The sequence below is a fragment of the Procambarus clarkii genome, chromosome 27, assembly GCF_040958095.1.
Source record: "Procambarus clarkii isolate CNS0578487 chromosome 27, FALCON_Pclarkii_2.0, whole genome shotgun sequence".
In the NCBI taxonomy this organism is placed as follows: Eukaryota; Metazoa; Arthropoda; class Malacostraca; order Decapoda; family Cambaridae; genus Procambarus; species Procambarus clarkii.
This window is the reverse complement of record NC_091176.1, coordinates 44,242,916-44,262,766: the sequence shown is the minus strand read 5'-3', so window position 1 is coordinate 44,262,766 and position 19,851 is coordinate 44,242,916. Positions and strand designations below refer to the sequence as shown.

General features: G+C 41.6%; 1 protein-coding gene across 1 annotated transcript in view; it reads right to left on the bottom strand.

Moving 5' to 3' along the window:
• Positions 1 to 417: 417 nt before the first annotated feature.
• LOC138369145 (uncharacterized) overlaps positions 418 to 19,851 on the bottom strand; it is an 80,865-nt gene continuing 61,431 nt past the window's right edge. Inside the window, exon 6 of the mRNA XM_069332080.1 lies at positions 418 to 1,806. Within this exon, the coding sequence (XP_069188181.1) occupies positions 1,712 to 1,806 (95 nt within the window). The 3' untranslated portion in view covers positions 418 to 1,711. The remainder of the gene's footprint in view (positions 1,807 to 19,851) is intronic.

Genomic DNA, 19,851 nt, shown 5'->3' with positions numbered 1-19,851 from the left:
TCAGACATTTGTGATGAAATATTTGCATACGTAGGTTAATGCTTGTCATGTTACCGAGTTCAATCTAGATAATGTTACCAGCAGTAATAATAAAGTGGCTTATGGATGCTTCATTGTGTAGTCTAAAGCTAATCTTAATTGTGCCTAAATGCTGTCTAGAGAGAATGTGAGGTCATTAACTCAATATTCCTTTATTTTTGTGCATCTAATAATTATTGAAAAATTTAACACTCCACAACAACCTTTCTTTGACACAGCTGCAAAAACAAGGTTAGCAACACAGAAAATAGCATCATTCATAGCCATGCCTGCAGACGCGTCGAGTCCTTGTTTACAGCAGTCGCGTACTCCCACGGAGTCATGGCAACTTAATAATAATAATAATAATAATAATAATAATAATTTATTCACAAGAAGGTACAATCGGTTGGTGAGATTACATAAGACTGGTATTTTTACATTCTTACAAAGCCTCTAACATGATTAGCGTTTCGGGTAGGTTCTTAATTTAACATATCAGGCGAGAGGAAAAGGTCCATTGTTGCAAGGTTATATATCAACAAATAACTACAATAAAAATTGACAGTGGTGATTACACTGGTAAAGATATATGTCTTTAGTACTAATATTTGGGGAAGTGGATAGTACAAGATACATTGTGAGTTTGAAGCACAAGGAAGGAAACTATGAGAATGAAATTAGGGACTTTCACGACAAAAGTACCTCAACACACCTCACTAAATGAAACTAATACCATCTTACATCTTACATGAATATTACAGGAACCTGATACATTATTTATTATAATTGCAGCAAAATGTCTTCAATTTTACTCACTCTATCAACCCATTAATTATTAACAGTCTATCTATGGTACAACAGTTACGTGGTACACTAGGATAGCTTAACATATTTAGTATGAATTACTAACCAGTAAAAATAAACAAACAAAGGTAATGGCTAAATGTGACCTGACTATGTATTAGGTATTAATAATAATAGTTATAGACCAGTGTTAACTACTTGTTCATAACACATACCGGCCTAACAATATTAGTAATCTGAATGTCAATTAGACACTGACAATTTACAAGAATTACAACTGTCCGGTATGATCTGGATTCGATACCAGTCGTAGCTTGTAGTGACAATCAGTGAATAAGAAATCAATCGAATCAGAATGGAGTAGGCCTATTCAATCTCACCTGGCCCGTCTTGTGAGCTAAACAATAACTAGGCCCAGAACGCTATTAAACGGCTGATAATAATGTTCAAGAATTAGAGTATAAAAAATTCGCTGACTTAATATCCAATCTTGGAGAGAAACATCCACCCTCAATGGTGCTCCACGTGAGAAGTCTTAACATTACTAAAAATGTGATGGTAAGTTGGTCTCAACTTGAAGATTCTGCATGAGTCTGGAGATATTCACAAGAAACCATACTGATTTTGTTGAAATTATGTTGATGTGAGGAAACTAAGAATCTGCCTTTTGCTGTGACTGAAAGCTTTTCTGTGTAACACTTAGCCTTTGGTACACTGATAGTCTGGAATGTTCAACAGACTTCTAATGCTGTCCGGAAATATATATATATCTGCTTGATTTTAATTTCTGCTGGTCCAGGTAAGTCTTGAGTAAACCTGAGCAGCAGGATAACCTTTGCAATAGTAGCAGAGTGTGTACCGTATTTGGAATTGGGTGACCTGGGCATCACTGGCAGTATGTGTAAAAGTACATGGACCTTGGATCGGTAACTATTGGAAGTGAAGCAGAGATATGCGAATGATTCTTCATCCAACAAGCATCTGAAAGAAAAAAATCTGTCAGACACCATTATACAGTTCTTTAAATTCCCTCGTCAGCAGCTCATTACTGTTTAACTGAATAAATTTACATATGTTAGTAATTAATTATTGCGTATAGTCTGAGGACTATTTAATGCATAATCAACAACAATAAGTTGAAACTTAAAATATCTTAAAGGGCGTTATTATTAATATCCAGTCTTTCCGGGAATTTAATAAATAATTATGCGCATACGAACGCTACTTCCAGGGAGGGAGGACAGTGGGTACTCCTGCCATTACGCTCTCATTACGCCCAGCGAAACACAGTGTTCATTCTGAGTTTTTCGTGCATTAACGATACTTCTTCAGAAATAACTGCACTTCGATCTCGTCAATAACATGGGATTAATCATTAAGCTTAGGTGCGGTTTTGAGGTATGCCTTCAGCCCGCACCGTGTAAGATTGCTGTCTTATTTATCTTGTAAATTTTATTTATTAATTTTTATACTATAATCCGAGACTGGATTTACATTGCAAGTGGTCAGCAGGCTGAGGTCCAAGGAACGAGATGGCCGACGTCTTTTGATATAGTATATAAGTGCAGTTAGGCTGCATGGAGAGATGCCATTGCTACGTGATTGATACACGTCCAGGTCACTACCATTGATACACGTCCAGGCCACTACCATTGATACACGTCCAGGCCACTACCATTGATACACGTCCAGGCCACTACCATTGATACACGTCCAGGCCACTACCATTGATACACGTCCAGGCCACTACCATTGATACACGTCCAGGCCACTACCATTGATACACGTCCAGGCCACTACCATTGATACACGTCCAGGCCACTACCATTGATACACGTCCTGGCCACTACCATTGATACACGTCCAGGCCACTACCATTGATACACGTCCAGGCCACTACCATTGATACACGTCCAGGTCACTACCATTGATACACGTCCAGGCCACTACCATTGATACACGTCCAGGCCACTACCATTGATACACGTCCAGGTCACTACCATTGATACACGTCCAGGTCACTACCATTGATACACGTCCAGGCCACTACCATTGATACACGTCCAGGCCACTACCATTGATACACGTCCAGGCCACTACCATTGATACACGTCCAGGTCACTACCATTGATACACGTCCAGGTCACTACCATTGATACACGTCCAGGCCACTACCATTGATACACGTCCACGCCACTACCATTGATACAAGTCCAGGTCACTACCATTGATACACGTCCAGGCCACTACCATTGATACACGTCCAGGCCACTACCATTGATACACGTCCAGGTCACTACCAATGATACACGTCCAGGCCACTACCATTGATACACGTCCAGGCCACTACCATTGATACACGTCCAGGCCACTACCATTGATACACGTCCAGGCCACTACCATTGATACACGTCCAGGCCACTACCATTGATACACGTCCAGGCCACCACCATTGATACACGTCCAGGTCACTACCATTGATACACGTCCAGGTCACTACCATTGATACACGTCCAGGCCACTACCATTGATACACGTCCAGGCCACTACCATTGATACACGTCCAGGCCACTACCATTGATACACGTCCAGGCCACTACCATTGATACACGTCCAGGTCACTACCATTGATACACGTCCAGGCCACTACCATTGATACACGTCCAGGCCACTACCATTGATACACGTCCAGGTCACTACCATTGATACACGTCCAGGCCACTACCATTGATACACGTCCAGGCCACTACCATTGATACACGTCCAGGTCACTGCCATTGATACACGTCCAGGCCACTACCATTGATACACGTCCAGGTCACTACCATTGATACACGTCCAGGCCACTACCATTGATACACGTCCAGGCCACTACCATTGATACACGTCCAGGTCACTACCATTGATACACGTCCAGGCCACTACCATTGATACACGTCCAGGCCACTACCATTGATACACGTCCAGGCCACTACCATTGATACACGTCCAGGCCACTACCATTGATACACGTCCAGGCCACTACCATTGATACACGTCCTGGCCACTACCATTGATACACGTCCAGGCCACTACCATTGATACACGTCCAGGCCACTACCATTGATACACGTCCTGGCCACTACCATTGATACACGTCCAGGCCACTACCATTGACACACGTCCAGGCCACTACCATTGATACACGTCCAGGTCACTACCATTGATACACGTCCAGGTCACTACCATTGATACACGTCCAGGCCACTACCATTGATACACGTCCAGGCCACTACCATTGATACACGTCCAGGTCACTACCATTGATACACGTCCAGGCCACTACCATTGATACACGTCCAGGCCACTACCATTGATACACGTCCAGGCCACTACCATTGATACACGTCCAGGCCACTACCGTTGATACACGTCCAGGCCACTACCATTGATACACGTCCAGGCCACTACCATTGATACACGTCCAGGCCACTACCATTGATACACGTCCAGGCCACTACCATTGATACACGTCCAGGCCACTACCATTGATACACGTCCTGGCCACTACCATTGATACACGTCCAGGCCACTACCATTGATACACGTCCAGGCCACTACCATTGATACACGTCCAGGTCACTACCATTGATACACGTCCAGGCCACTACCATTGATACACGTCCAGGCCACTACCATTGATACACGTCCAGGCCACTACCATTGATACACGTCCAGGCCACTACCATTGATACACGTCCAGGTCACTACCATTGATACACGTCCAGGCCACTACCATTGATACACGTCCAGGCCACTACCATTGATACACGTCCAGGTCACTACCATTGATACACGTCCTGGCCACTACCATTGCAAACATCTACTTCACAAAACACATAAACTGTGCATTAATTTCTTAATTCAAGTATAACACAAACTAAATTTATCTATTATAATCAAATAACATAATTTATTATACAATTTGATTTAATTACCATATTTTTCTCTAGCCTAATGTATTAATTTTTTAACCCTCAAGTTTGTGAGATATTTGTGAGGAGATAAAGTATACAGTTCACTGCTCTATAATTTAGATAAAATATACAGTCTGCTTAATTTAGGAGTTAACCATAATTTATTAATTAATTGAAATAAAAATAGAATAAATAAATCTCCGTCCACAAATATTTCCCCACAACACAAAGCTCTTACTCATTTTGGAATTTGTTTACAAAAAGTTACATTTGTGAATATAGTTGACATTTTTTATTAGACAAAGAGTATCAAGACCTAATTACACCCCGATGTTCAGGACTTTATAGCATGTATAGCTGACCCCATAATTACGAGAGATAAGCTACAAATATGGCAGACATGTGAAATGTCCGATCATATTACATGTGTAATTCGTTGTCATTTGAATATTATCATATACCCGACATGCACTCGTTTGAAAAATGTTAAACGAAAACGTTATTTTCTTCATAAAACGTTCACAACTTTAAATAGCAAAAAATAAATATTCCATTATCGATTGTTTCACCAACAATGAAGAAGAAAACGCTTTGGCATTTGGGTGAAAGCCATACCTGATTTACCTGAGGGCCACTAACACTCTAGTGGCCTCCACGAGGACAAGAAGCCGATGGCTTGTCAGAGGTCCCCCATTTGTCTCGAATATTTGTTTAAACTGGATCTTACAATTTATCAGTGTTTTGGCATTTATAGCTTCGGTTGGTAGACGGTTTCATGGGTGTGTAACCTTATGAGTGAAAAAGCATATCTTGTTTACTATTCTACATTGTGGCTTGTTAAACTTGAATCTGTTGTTCTTTGTCTGTGTTACATCTGACCTTTTAAAGAAACGGTCTGGATCAATATCCTGCCTATTGTTCAATATTTTAAAAGTTTCAGATACCATCTATATTTAAGTCTTATTCACATTAGAGATCTAGATAGCGTTAGATTTCAAGAAACAATTTATATTTTCAGAGATAAAATATATGTCAAATATATATATATATATATATATATATATATATATATATATATATATATATATATATATATATATATATATATATATATATATATATATATATATAACTGAAAACTCACACCCCAGAAGTGACTCGAACCCATACTGCCAGAAGCAACGCAACTGGTATGTACAAGACGCCTTAATCCACTTGACCATCACGACCGGACAAAATGAGGTGATAGCCGAGGCTATATGAACCACCCCACCGCCGGCACTCGGATAGTAATCTTGGGCATAGTGCCGGCGGTGGGGTGGTTCATATAGCCTCGGCTATCACCTCATTTTGTCCGGTCGTGATGGTCAAGTGGATTAAGGCGTCTTGTACATACCAGTTGCGTTGCTTCTGGGAGTATGGGTTCGAGTCACTTCTGGGGTGTGAGTTTTCAGTTGCATATTGTCCTGGGGACCATTCAGGCTTGTTTGCATATATATATATATATATATATATATATATATATATGTCGTACCTAGTAGCCAGAACGCACTTCTTAGCCTACTATGCAAGGCCCGATTTGCCTAATAAGCCAAGTTTTCCTGAATTAATATATTTTCTCTATTTTTTTTCTTTTGAAATGATAAAGCTATCCATTTCATTATGTATGAGGTCAATTTTTTTTTATTGGAGTTAAAATTAACGTAGATATATGACCGAACCTAACCAACCCTACCTAACCTAACCTAACCTATCTTTATAGGTTAGGTTCGGTTAGGTAGCCGAAAAAGTTAGGTTAGGTTAGGTAGGTTAGGTAGTCGAAAAACAACTAATTCATGAAAACTTGGCTTATTAGGCAAATCGGGCCTTGCATAGTAGGCTGAGAAGTGCGTTCTGGCTACTAGGTACGACATATATATATATATATATATATATATATATATATATATATATATATATATATATATATATGCATATATGTATATATGTATATATATATATATATATATATATATATATATATATATATATATATATATATATATATATATATATATATAATTTTGTCATTTTGTCCGGTCGTGATGGTCAAGTGGATTAAGGCGTCTTGTACATACCAATTGCGTTGCTCCTGGGAGTATGGGTTCGAGTCACTTCTGGGGTGTGAGTTTTCAGTTAGTTATATATATATGTATATATATATATATATATATATATATATATATATATATATATATATAACTGAAAACTCACACCCCAGAAGTGACTCGAACCCATACTCCCAGGTGCAACGCAACTGGTATGTACAAGACGCCTTAATCCACTTGACCATCACGACCGGACAAAATGAGGTGATAGCCGAGGCTATTTGAACCACCCCACCGCCGGCACTCGGATAGTAATCTTGGGCATAGCATTTTACCAAATCACCTCATTCTTTGGGGCACACGTGAGGAACACAAATGCGAACAAGCCGGAATGGTCCCCAGGACAATATGCAACTGAAAACTCACACCCCAGAAGTGACTCGAACCCATACTCCCAGGTGCAACGCAACTGGTATGTACAAGACGCCTTAATCCACTTGACCATCACGACCGGACAAAATGAGGTGATAGCCGAGGCTATTTGAACCACCCCACCGCCGGCACTCGGATAGTAATCTTGGGCATAGCATTTTACCAAATCACCTCATTCTTTGGGGCACACGTGAGGAACACAAATGCGAACAAGCCTGAATGGTCCCCAGGACAATATGCAACTGAAAACTCACACCCCAGAAGTGACTCGAACCCATACTCCCAGGTGCAACGCAACTGGTATGTACAAGACGCCTTAATCCACTTGACCATCACGACCGGACAAAATGAGGTGATAGCCGAGGCTATTTGAACCACCCCACCGCCGGCACTCGGATAGTAATCTTGGGCATAGCATTTTACCAAATCACCTCATTCTTTGGGGCACACGTGAGGAACACAAATGCGAACAAGCCTGAATGGTCCCCAGGACAATATGCAACTGAAAACTCACACCCCAGAAGTGACTCGAACCCATACTCCCAGGTGCAACGCAACTGGTATGTACAAGACGCCTTAATCCACTTGACCATCACGACCGGACAAAATGAGGTGATAGCCGAGGCTATTTGAACCACCCCACCGCCGGCACTCGGATAGTAATCTTGGGCATAGCATTTTACCAAATCACCTCATTCTTTGGGGCACACGTGAGGAACACAAATGCGAACAAGCCTGAATGGTCCCCAGGACAATATGCAACTGAAAACTCACACCCCAGAAGTGACTCGAACCCATACTCCCAGGTGCAACGCAACTGGTACTTACTATCCGAGTGCCGGCGGTGGGGTGGTTCAAATAGCCTCGGCTATCACCTCATTTTGTCCGGTCGTGATGGTCAAGTGGATTAAGGCGTCTTGTACATACCAGTTGCGTTGCACCTGGGAGTATGGGTTCGAGTCACTTCTGGGGTGTGTGTTTTCAGTTGCATATTGTCCTGGGGACCATTCAGGCTTGTTCGCATTTGTGTTCCTCACGTGTGCCCCAAAGAATGAGGTGATTTGGTAAAATGCTATGCCCAAGATTACTATCCGAGTGCCGGCGGTGGGGTGGTTCAAATAGCCTCGGCTATCACCTCATTTTGTCCGGTCGTGATGGTCAAGTGGATTAAGGCGTCTTGTACATACCAGTTGCGTTGCACCTGGGAGTATGGGTTCGAGTCACTTCTGGGGTGTGAGTTTTCAGTTGCATATTGTCCTGGGGACCATTCAGGCTTGTTCGCATATATATATATATATATATATATATATATATATATATATATATATATATATATATATATATATATATATATATATATATTAGTATATTTTGGTAGCAGTCTTTCCTGTAGACAAATATTATTAAATATGACTGAAAAAGTAAGATTAATAATTCTAACACGAATTTTCTCTATCTTTCTTATGTTTCTTTTCACTGTTGATGGTAATTCAAAGATCAATTCTCCAAAATAAAAATGAATTTTGGAGAATTGATCTTTGAATTACCATCAACAGTGAAAAGAAACATAAGAAAGATAGAGAAAATTCGTGTTAGAATTATTAATCTTACTTTTTCGGTCATATTTAATAATATATATATATATATATATATATATATATATATATATATATATATATATATATATATATATATATATATATTTATATATATATATATGTATCAGTCACAAAGCAGAACGCTTTAAAAGAGACCAACGTCGTCTATGCCTTCAAATGCCCACTTGGGGACTGTAAGCCTCAAAGAACTCAGTATATAGGCAAGACAACAACATCTCTTTCCAGGCGATTAACGATGCATAAGCAACAGGGCTCCATTAAGGAACATATAGCCTCTTCCCACAACCAAACCATCACCAGAGAAATCTTAGCAAACAACACAGAAATCATTGATAGATACAGCGATAGCAGGCGGCTCGACGTCTGCGAGGCACTACACATGAAGAAGTCAACCCCAGCAATCCACAGCCAATTAATGCACAACTATATTCTACCCACTTCAAGACTCCCCACCAATATAGAAGCATCAAGAAATATGGGCCAATAAAAATAGGCCTTCTGCAGTTACCTACCTTTAATACCTGTTTGTATTTCATTGTTTCGTGTTCTGTCTTGTGTTAAAAATTTATTTTCACCTCATCCAAAACTATTGTAACATGTCACTTCACCCAAATGTAGGTATAAAAACTCGAAAGATGTTTAAGCTCTATTCAGTTAAAGTTGTGTGTGTTTGTGTAAACTAAAGTCTTTGAAAATGTAATAAGATTTACGAAACGCGCTCAAGTGTCACGTCAGACTAGAAATAAAAATGAATTTTGGAGAATTGATCTTTGAATTACTATCAGCAGTGAAAAGAAACGTAAGAAAGATCGAGAAAATTCGTGTTAGAATTATTAATCTTACTTTTTCGGTCATATTTAATAATATATGTCTACAGGAAAGACTGCTACCAAAATATACTAATATATATATATATATATATATATATATATATATATATATATATATATATATATATATATATATATATATGTCGTACCTAGTAGCCAGAACGCACTTCTCAGCCTACTATGCAAGGCCCGATTTGCCTAATAAGCCAAGTTTTCCTGAATTAATACATTTTCTCTAATTTTTTTCTTATGAAATGATAAAGCTACCCATTTCATTATGTATGAGGTCAATTTTTTTTTATTGGAGTTAAAATTGGCGTAGATATATGACCGAACCAAACCAACCCTACCTAACCTAACCTAACCTATCTCTATAGGTTAGGTTAGGTTAGGTAACAGAAAAAGTTAGGTTAGGTTAGGTTAGGTAGGTTAGGTAGTCGAAAAAACATTAATTCATGAAAACTTGGCTTATTAGGCAAATCGGGCCTTGCAAAGTAGGCTGAGAAGTGCGTTCTGGCTACTAGGTTCGACATATATATATATATATATATATATATATATATATATATATATATATATATATATATATATATATATATATATATATATATATATATATATATATATGTATGTCGTACCTAGTAGCCAGAACGCACTTCTCAGCCTACTATGCAAGGCCCGATTTGCCTAATAAGCCAAGTTTTCCTGAATTAATATATTTTATCTAATATTTTTCTTATAAAATGATAAAGCTAACCATTTCATTATGTATGAGGTAATTTTTTTTTATTGGAGTTAAAATTAACGTAGATATATGACTGAACCTAACCAACCCTACCTAACCTAACCTAACCTATCTTTATAGATTAGGTTAGGTTAGGTACCCGAAAAAGTTAGGTTAGGTTAGGTTAGGTAGGTTAGGTAGTCGAAAAAACATTAATTCATGAAAACTTGGCTTATTAGGCAAATTGGGCCTTGCATATTAGGCTGAGAAGTGCATTCTGGCTACTAGGTACGACATATATATATATATATATATATATATATATATATATATATATATATATATATATATATATATATATATATATATATGTATATATATGTATATATATATATGTATATATATGTATATATATATATGTATATATATATGTATATATATGTGTATATATATGTATATATATATGTATATATATATGTATATATATATATATATATATATATATATATATATATATATATATATATATATATATATATATATATATATATATATATATGTCGTACCTAGTAGCCAGAACGCACTTCTCAGCCTACTATGCAAGGCCCGATTTGCCTACTAAGCCAAGTTTTCATGAATTAATGTTTTTTCGACTACCTTACCTACCTAACCTAACCTAACCTAACATTTTCGGCTACCTAACCTAACCTAACCTATAATGATAGGTTAGGTTAGGTTAGGTAGGGTTGGTTAGGTTCGGTCATATATCTATGTTAATTTTAACTCCAATAAAAAAAAATTGACCTCATACATAATGAAATGGGTAGCTTTATCCTTTCATAAGAAAAAAATTAGAGAAAATATATTAAATCAGGAAAACTTGGCTTATTAGGCAAATCGGGCCTTGCATAGTAGGCTGAGAAGTGCGTTCTGGCTACTAGGTACAACATATATATATATATATATATATATATATATATATATATATATATATATATATATATATATATATATATATATATATATATATATATATATATATATATATATATGCAAACAAGCCTGAATGGTCCCCAGGACTATATACAACTGAAATATATATATATATATATATATATATATATATATATATATATATATATATATATATATATATATATATATATATATATATATATATAGTGTGGAGGTGTCGGGGCGGGCGGACGCGTGTAGGGAGACTGTTGTTTACTGAGCTATACCTAGTGTCATCCTGGCGCTAGGAGCCTAGCCTGCACAAGGTGCTGTGTGAATATCCTGGGAAGGTGCAGGAGTGGACGGGAAGTGTCCAAAGTGGACCATCTCAACAAAAATGGATCAAAACAGGTGAATTTACAGTGTGGAATATAAGGGCAGTGAGGGCCACGCTGGCACCCTGTAGGCCTCCCACAGTGATGATGTGGGGGGAGGCAAGGGGGGTCATCCATGTGCCACCCAGTGATTATAGAAATATATTTGGAAAAGAAAAACAGAAATTAGCAATCATGTTTAGTGTTAATGGAGCTCACAGTGTATCAGACTTCAAGTGTATGATTCATTCACCATTGTGCAGTGATATACAAGGAAACTGTACCAGTGTTTTAGTGTCGCCCTGACCCCCCCCCCCCCACACCGAGCGGTGTCCGGTCAACCCCCACCCCCTCCCCGCCCGCCGGCCTCACCGCACCACTGTACCTCCTGCCATTCCACCCCTCTTACCCTGCCCCTGGGTGTCTCCAACCCACCTATTCACTGCACACACAGTGCCTGTTGCAGAGATGTGTCACCCTCCATGCACCCAGATATGGCACAGGTCACAGCATGCATTCAGGTTCCTCCCAAAAGGGAGGGAGAGACAAGTACTCATACGAGTGGTGAGTGCGAGGGACCGCCAACTACCCCTGCCGCCACCACCCGTGTCCACCCTCCCACGCCATGCCGATGTCACATTCCGCCCGGGGGACGGAGGGGACTCCCCCAACTAACCAGGAACCCCTCAGCCAAGAACTCAGGCTTGGGAACAATGCACCCAGAGGGGGACCCAGACCTAGAGGAACGTGTCGGGTGTGTGACGAATCTCACAACCTTAGAAACGATGGAACCCTACGTCAGCACAACGGCTGTGAGGGTTCATGGACGGAACCTGTAGAGAGAGAAGGCCCACAGGTCCCCCCGGCCCCCCACACATCCCAGCAAACTTCATGTCATCAGATGACCTCCTGGGGGCCATCAAAGCATCCACCACCAGAACTCTTCCCCACATTCCTAAAGCAGCGCGCCCATTTGCAGCAGGGAAATATACAGACCTTCTAAGGAAAGTAAATGAACGGTCTGAAAATCTTAATGCCGCAGCCACCATCAAAGCATGGCATAATTTGCTCCTGTTTGGCAATATTTGCTTAGGCGTACCTGCAAGAGGAGGCAAGTCACTAGCCTCATCAGTCACTAGGGCAATAAATAATTTCCCCAGAGCTGACAACTTGATCCCCATCCCTCCTCAACGCAAAAACCGTCGTGGCAGACCCAAGAGTTCCAATGATAATTTTAAACTAGGAACACAAGTGACCAAAAAAATTGAAGAGGGCAACACAGTAGGGGCAATTAGGTTACTTACCAGCGAAGACACAATCGCCCCTAGAAATACTGCTACTGCCGACTCACTGAGAGAGAAGCACCCTCCCAGAGTACCATGGGAACCCACTGCTCGGGACACAAATGTCCCAGACATGGGACCTCTATTCCTCTAAGCGTCAGAGGTATACAAAGCCATAATGTCATTTCCACCAGGCTCAGCAGGGGGATACACTGGAGTAAGACCTCAGCACCTCAAGCAGATGACAAACCCAGTTCTCGGCGAAGTTGCGAGACACTACTGTCAGAGATCACGAAGTTTGTCAACGACTGTCTCTCCGGGTTGATCCCAGATACAATTAAACCCTTTTTCTTTGGAGCATCCCTTTGTGCCCTCAAGAAGAAAGATGGTGGAGTCAGACCCATTGCCGTGGGTAACACACTTCGGCGCCGTGTTGCTAGGGCAGCTGTCAGAAAAATCAGCATAGACGCTGCAACGATGCTTCGACCCCCATCAACTAGGTTTTGGTGTCCCCCATGGCTGTGAAGCAGCAGCTCATGCAGCAAGAGCCTATATCAAGCACCTCCCAGAAAATAAGGCATTAATTAAATTAGACTTTAAAAATGCCTTCAACCAGGTAAAAAGGGATGTGGTACTGGAAGCAGTTCGAACAAGCTTTCCTTGTCTACTTCCTTTCGTCTCAGCAGGGTACAGTAGGGAATCGTCACTGTTGTTTGGGGAACATGAAGTTGTTTCTGCAGAAGGTGTCCAGCAGGGAGACCCACTTGCCCCTTTTCTTTTCTGCATGGCAGCTAAAGAGGTCACAAGCAGGTTGACCAGCGAATTCAACATCTGGTTCCTGGACGATGGCACCCTGGCAGGGACAGAGGAGTCCCTGCTAGGAGATCTTCAGCTAGTGAAATCTAGGGGAGAGGAGTTAGGCTTTACACTAAATCCATCAAAGTGTGAAATCATCTCATCCAGCCAACCAATCATAAATGCAGTACGAATCTTATTGCCAGGAGCCCAAGTGATCGCTCCCACCGACAGTGTGCTGCTAGGGGCACCTCTGGGCTCGAAAGCCATTGAGGTAGTCCTCGAAGAAAAGCTTAAAGACCTGAGGAGGATGGAGGGAAGAATAGGGGCTTTGGATGCTCACGATGCTTTGTACCTTCTTACAAGGTGCCTGGCCTTGCCCAGACTTACCTATTTCCTCAGGTGTGCTCCTTCCTTTGACAGTCCAAAATTAACGGAATACGACTTACTCCTAAAGACAATAACTATGAAAGTGTTAAACCTCTCCCTGCAAGATGACCAGTGGGACCAAGCAACGCTCCCAATTAGACTTGGCGTATGGATATTCGCAAGGCGACACAGTTAGCATTGCCGGCATTCTTATCCTCGACCAGTGCTACAAGTGAATTAGTGAAGGAAATATTACCAGAATACCTAAGGAACTCCATTGGGATTCGTGATCCCAAATTTGTGGAAGGAGCTGATCAATGGGACACTCTTACCAATTCACACACCCAACCAACTTTTCCAAAAGACGGTAAACAGTCCAAATGGGATAGCCCCATAGTGGAGAACATCGCCAAAGCATTGCTGGACGCAGCTTCTCAGAAGGACAGAGCGCGTTTCCTAGCTGTGCAAGCCCCCCATGCTGGGGACTTCCTGTTGGCAGTCCCTAATTCCGCCTTGGGCACCCGCCTGGACCATCGGGTCCAAGGTATTGGTGTTGCTCTGCGCCTTGCCCCTGTCTCCACCGAGCACCGTTGTGTTTGCGGCCATGCACGGGCAGACCAATACGGCAGCCATGGTCTCATCTGTCGTAAGACACACGGAAAGATTGCCAGACACGAAGCAGTCAATGACATCATCAAGAGAAGTTTGGTTACAGCTGGGTGTCCAGCACAAAGAGAACCCCAGTTGTGCAGACCTGACAACAGCCAAAAACGCCCAGATGGAGTCACCCTGCAGCCATGGAGGGGAAGGTAAACAGGTCGTATGGGATTACACGTGTGCATCTACATTGGCTGATACCTATTTACGTTACAGCTCAGCGGAGGGAGGTGGCTCAGCCACCTTCAGGAAGACCCAGAAAATCAGCAAGTACAGAGACCTAGAACGTTGTTACAGGTTCGTGCCAATAGGCTCTGAGACTCTGGGCGCCTGGGGTAAATGTGCACTCAAGTTTTTAAAGGAGGTTGGTGAGGAACTCATTGCGAAAACTAGAGACCCACGAGTTTCCTGTTCCAGCGCCTCAGTGTCGCAGTTCAGGGGGAAAATGCGTGCTGTATCCTGGGTACGCACCCAACCTCCGAGGAGCTGGACGAGGTCTTCGAACGCTGATTGTTTAATTGTTATATATTTGTGTGTGTGTGTGTGTGTTCTCTGTAAACTGTAGCATTGCAATAAAGTAAAACAAAATATACAAAAAAAATAATAGGGGTGGTAGGAGAAGAAAAGAATAAAGTATTCAGTGAGAATCCACAAAATCTTCTCTGGATGCTCTTTGTTTTCTTCTTCGAGGATGTGGGTCCCTGCAATTGCACCAGAGGTGGTACCCTTAATATATATATATATATATTTAAATTTAATTTGAATACACTACTGGTGTGATCGCCAGCAGGAGCTACTGTTTAAGTTTCACCCTTACGACTTACCACATAAAACCCGGGCTATAACCTCATAGACTCTATACTTCCCTGAACCAGACAGAAGGTAGGCACATTAGTCGTGATCTACATTTCCTCTTTCCTATTTTCAGTGCAGTGACAGCAATAGACACATTTTTGTGCAGATCCACTGGAACATTCAAATGCTTATAATATTGTTATAGTTAAAAGAAAGCAGACAAAATGCTGATAACATAATTCTTTACACAACATATGAATATACACAATAGTTCATTTTTACGTTTTTTACGTTTGACTGCTGAGTAGAGGCTCCTGACAGCTGGGTGGACAGCGCTTCGGATTCTTAGTCCTGAGGTTCCGGGTTCGATCCCCGGTGGAGGCGGAGAGAAATGGGCAAAATGTTTCTTTCACCCTGATGCCCCTGTTACCTAGCAGTAAATAGGTAGCTGGGAGTTAGACAGCTGCAACGGGCTGCTTCCTGGGTGTGTGTAACAAAAAGGAGGCCTGGTCGAGGACCGGGAAGCGGGGACGATAAGCCCCGAAATCATCTGAAGATAGCCCGAAGATTTTACACACGACTCACAACTGACGACGTCCGAACACTTCCAGCACAAGTGCTGACGACTTTTGTTTGAATCACAATGCTGTAAATGCTTCATCCACGTACCCCAAATACAAATAATTGCCAATAAAATCTAAGCACTTAACCTAACGTAACTAATGCCTAAATATGCACAGTATGCAAATATTAAGCAATATTAATTTATATTTGAGAAGATCCCAATTTTGAATGAACAGCATGTTAAAATTTATGAATGCGCCTTTGTGGTCGACCGCTGGATGGAATGGACCTGGTCTGAAGATGGGTTGCTTTCATCCATTTTTCACACTGCTTAATTTTGTTTTCATTCTCAGTTTAAAATTTATATAAGTAACACTCTTCTTTTATTATGTATTGAGGTTTATGAGTGTTACGAACCTTACCTCCTGTGGAGGTTGGTTTCGTTTGTAAAGTGTTGGTGGACACAGGGAGAGTGTATATTAGTATAAATCCCCAGCTGAGATCAGAGAGGCCGCGAGTCATCATTATTACTCTGCCCAGTAAAGTAGTGCCTTCTCAGCTGGAGATCATCAGAAATAATTAGAACTTGAATAGCTTAACTATGTAAGGGAAAAATGGACTCTATTAAAAAGTATGCATGGGGAATATAGTAAATAAAATCATTATTGTGTTTGATAGCATACATAAAGAATAGAGTATTAAGGGGCGATGATGCAAGAGAGATGGACGTCATCTTGACTGAAGGGGGAGATGTATCGCTGCCGACCGTTCCTGCTATTTGAGGGGTTTTCTCCGGCCGTTCAGTCAGATAAGCCTATCCTTGTCTATATCCAGGGTTGCAAGATTGGGTAGAGTAATATTACAGAAGTTGGAGAGGTTTTATAAGAGTCCAGGTTTCCTAGAGGCTAAAATATGTGTCGTTAGATGATAGCGGTTTGTGGCTGGGTGCACGACACCAGGTATGGGACAGTGAGCCGTGGGGCGGTCAGAGTCACTTGAGTTTATAAAACGAAGTGATCTTATGTTGTGAGGAAAACGCCTTGTTAAATGTATTCCTGTGTGACTTGTACGTATAAATTTGTGACTTATGTACTAGGCTGTTTCCCTTACTCCTTATACTCCCTAGACAACATTGTAAGGACCACCACCACCAAATTCTCCCTAGCTCTCTATGACAATAAAAACGTATCACTACTGATAGCATCAGTAAGACACAGGCCGTGATAATGAGCTTACTGTAAAACTTTAAACACAAAATACCAATTATGTACTTCCCTTAAAGCTGCATATTTCTTTGTTTCGATTTTAAACACAAAATGAAAATGCATAATAAGTTTAAAATTGTTTGGCATTTAGCAGCGTGCCATTTTTATGTGATCGCTTGCCCCTAACTTTACAATCTGGCGTCTCCCGTGGGTGAAGTCCCCTACGTCGGGCCTGCAGTAGGACAATAATGTGAGGTAGACCAAGTTAACTGTTGGGGCTGCAGTAGGACAACAATGTGAGGTAGACCAAGTTAACTGTTGGGGCTACAGTGGGACAATAATGTGAGGTAGACCAAGTTAACTGTTGGGGCTACAGTAGGACAACAATGTGAGGTAGACCAAGTTAACTGTTGGGGCTACAGTGGGACAATAATGTGAGGTAGACCAAGTTAACTGTCGGGGCTACAGTGGGACAACAATGTGAGGTAGACCAAGTTAACTGTTGGGGCTGCAGTAGGACAACAATGTGAGGTAGACCAAGTTAACTGTCGGGGCTACAGTGGGAAAATAATGTGAGGTAGACCAAGTTAACTGTTGGGGCTGCAGTAGGACAACAATGTGAGGTAGACCAAGTTAACTGTCGGGGCTACAGTGGGACAATAATGTGAGGTAGACCAAGTTAACTGTTGGGGCTACAGTAGGACAATAATGTGAGGTAGACCAAGTTAACTGTTGGGGCTACAGTGGGACAATAATGTGAGGTAGACCAAGTTAACTGTCGGGGCTACAGTGGGACAACAATGTGAGGTAGACCAAGTTAACTGTTGGGGCTACAGTAGGACAATAATGTGAGGTAGACCAAGTTAACTGTCGGGGCTACAGTGGGACAATAATGTGAGGTAGACCAAGTTAACTGTTGGGGCTACAGTAGGACAACAATGTGAGGTAGACCAAGTTAACTGTTGGGGCTACAGTGGGACAACAATGTGAGGTAGACCAAGTTAACCGTCGGGCCTACAGTGGGACAACAATGTGAGGTAGAACAAGTTAACCGTCGCGCCTGCAGTAGGACAACAATGTGAGGTAGACCAAGTTAACTGTTGGGGCTACAGTAGGACAATCATGTGAGGTAGACCAAGTTAACCGTTGGGGCTACAGTAGGACAACAATGTGAGGTAGACCAAGTTAACTGTCGGGGCTACAGTGGGACAACAGTGTGAGGTAGACCAAGTTAACTGTCGGGGCTACAGTGGGACAACAATGTGAGGTAGACCAAGTTAACCGTCGCGCCTGCAGTAGGACAACAATGTGAGGTAGACCAAGTTAACTGTTGGGGCTACAGTAGGACAACAATGTGAGGTAGACCAAGTTAACTGTTGGGGCTACAGTAGGACAACAATGTGAGGTAGACCAAGTTAACTGTTGGGGCTACAGTGGGACAACAATGTGAGGTAGACCAAGTTAACTGTTGGGGCTACAGTAGGACAATAATGTGAGGTAGACCAAGTTAACTGTCGGGGCTACAGTCGGACAACAATGTGAGGTAGACCAAGTTAACTGTTGGGGCTACAGTAGGACAATAATGTGAGGTAGGCCAAGTTAACTGTTGGGGCTACAGTAGGACAATAATGTGAGGTAGACCAAGTTAACTGTCGGGGCTACAGTGGGACAACAATGTGAGGTAGACCAAGTTAACCGTCGGGGCTACAGTGGGACAACAATGTGAGGTAGACCAAGTTAACTGTTGGGGCTACAGTAGGACAATAATGTGAGGTAGACCAAGTTAACTATCGGGGCTACAGTGGGACAACAATGTGAGGTAGACCAAGTTAACCGTCGGGGCTACAGTGGGACAACAATGTAAGGTAGACCAAGTTAACTGTTGGGGCTACAGTAGGACAATAATGTGAGGTAGACCAAGTTAACTGTCGGGGCTACAGTGGGACAACAATGTGAGGTAGACCAAGTTAACCGTCGGGGCTACAGTGGGACAACAATATGAGGTAGACCAAGTTAACTGTCGGGGCTACAGTGGGACAACAATGTGAGGTAGACCAAGTTAACTGTCGGGGCTACAGTGGGACAACAATGTGAGGTAGACCAAGTTAACTGTCGGGGCTACAGTAGGACAACAATGTGAGGTAGACCAAGTAAACTGTCGGGGCTACAGTGGGACAACAATGTGAGGTAGACCAAGTTAACTGTTGGGGCTACAGTGGGACAATAATGTGAGGTAGACCAAGTTAACTGTCGGGGCTACAGTGGGACAACAATGTGAGGTAGACCAAGTTAACTGTCGGGGCTACAGTGGGACAACAATGTGAGGTAGACCAAGTTAACTGTCGGGGCTACAGTAGGACAACAATGTGAGGTAGACCAAGT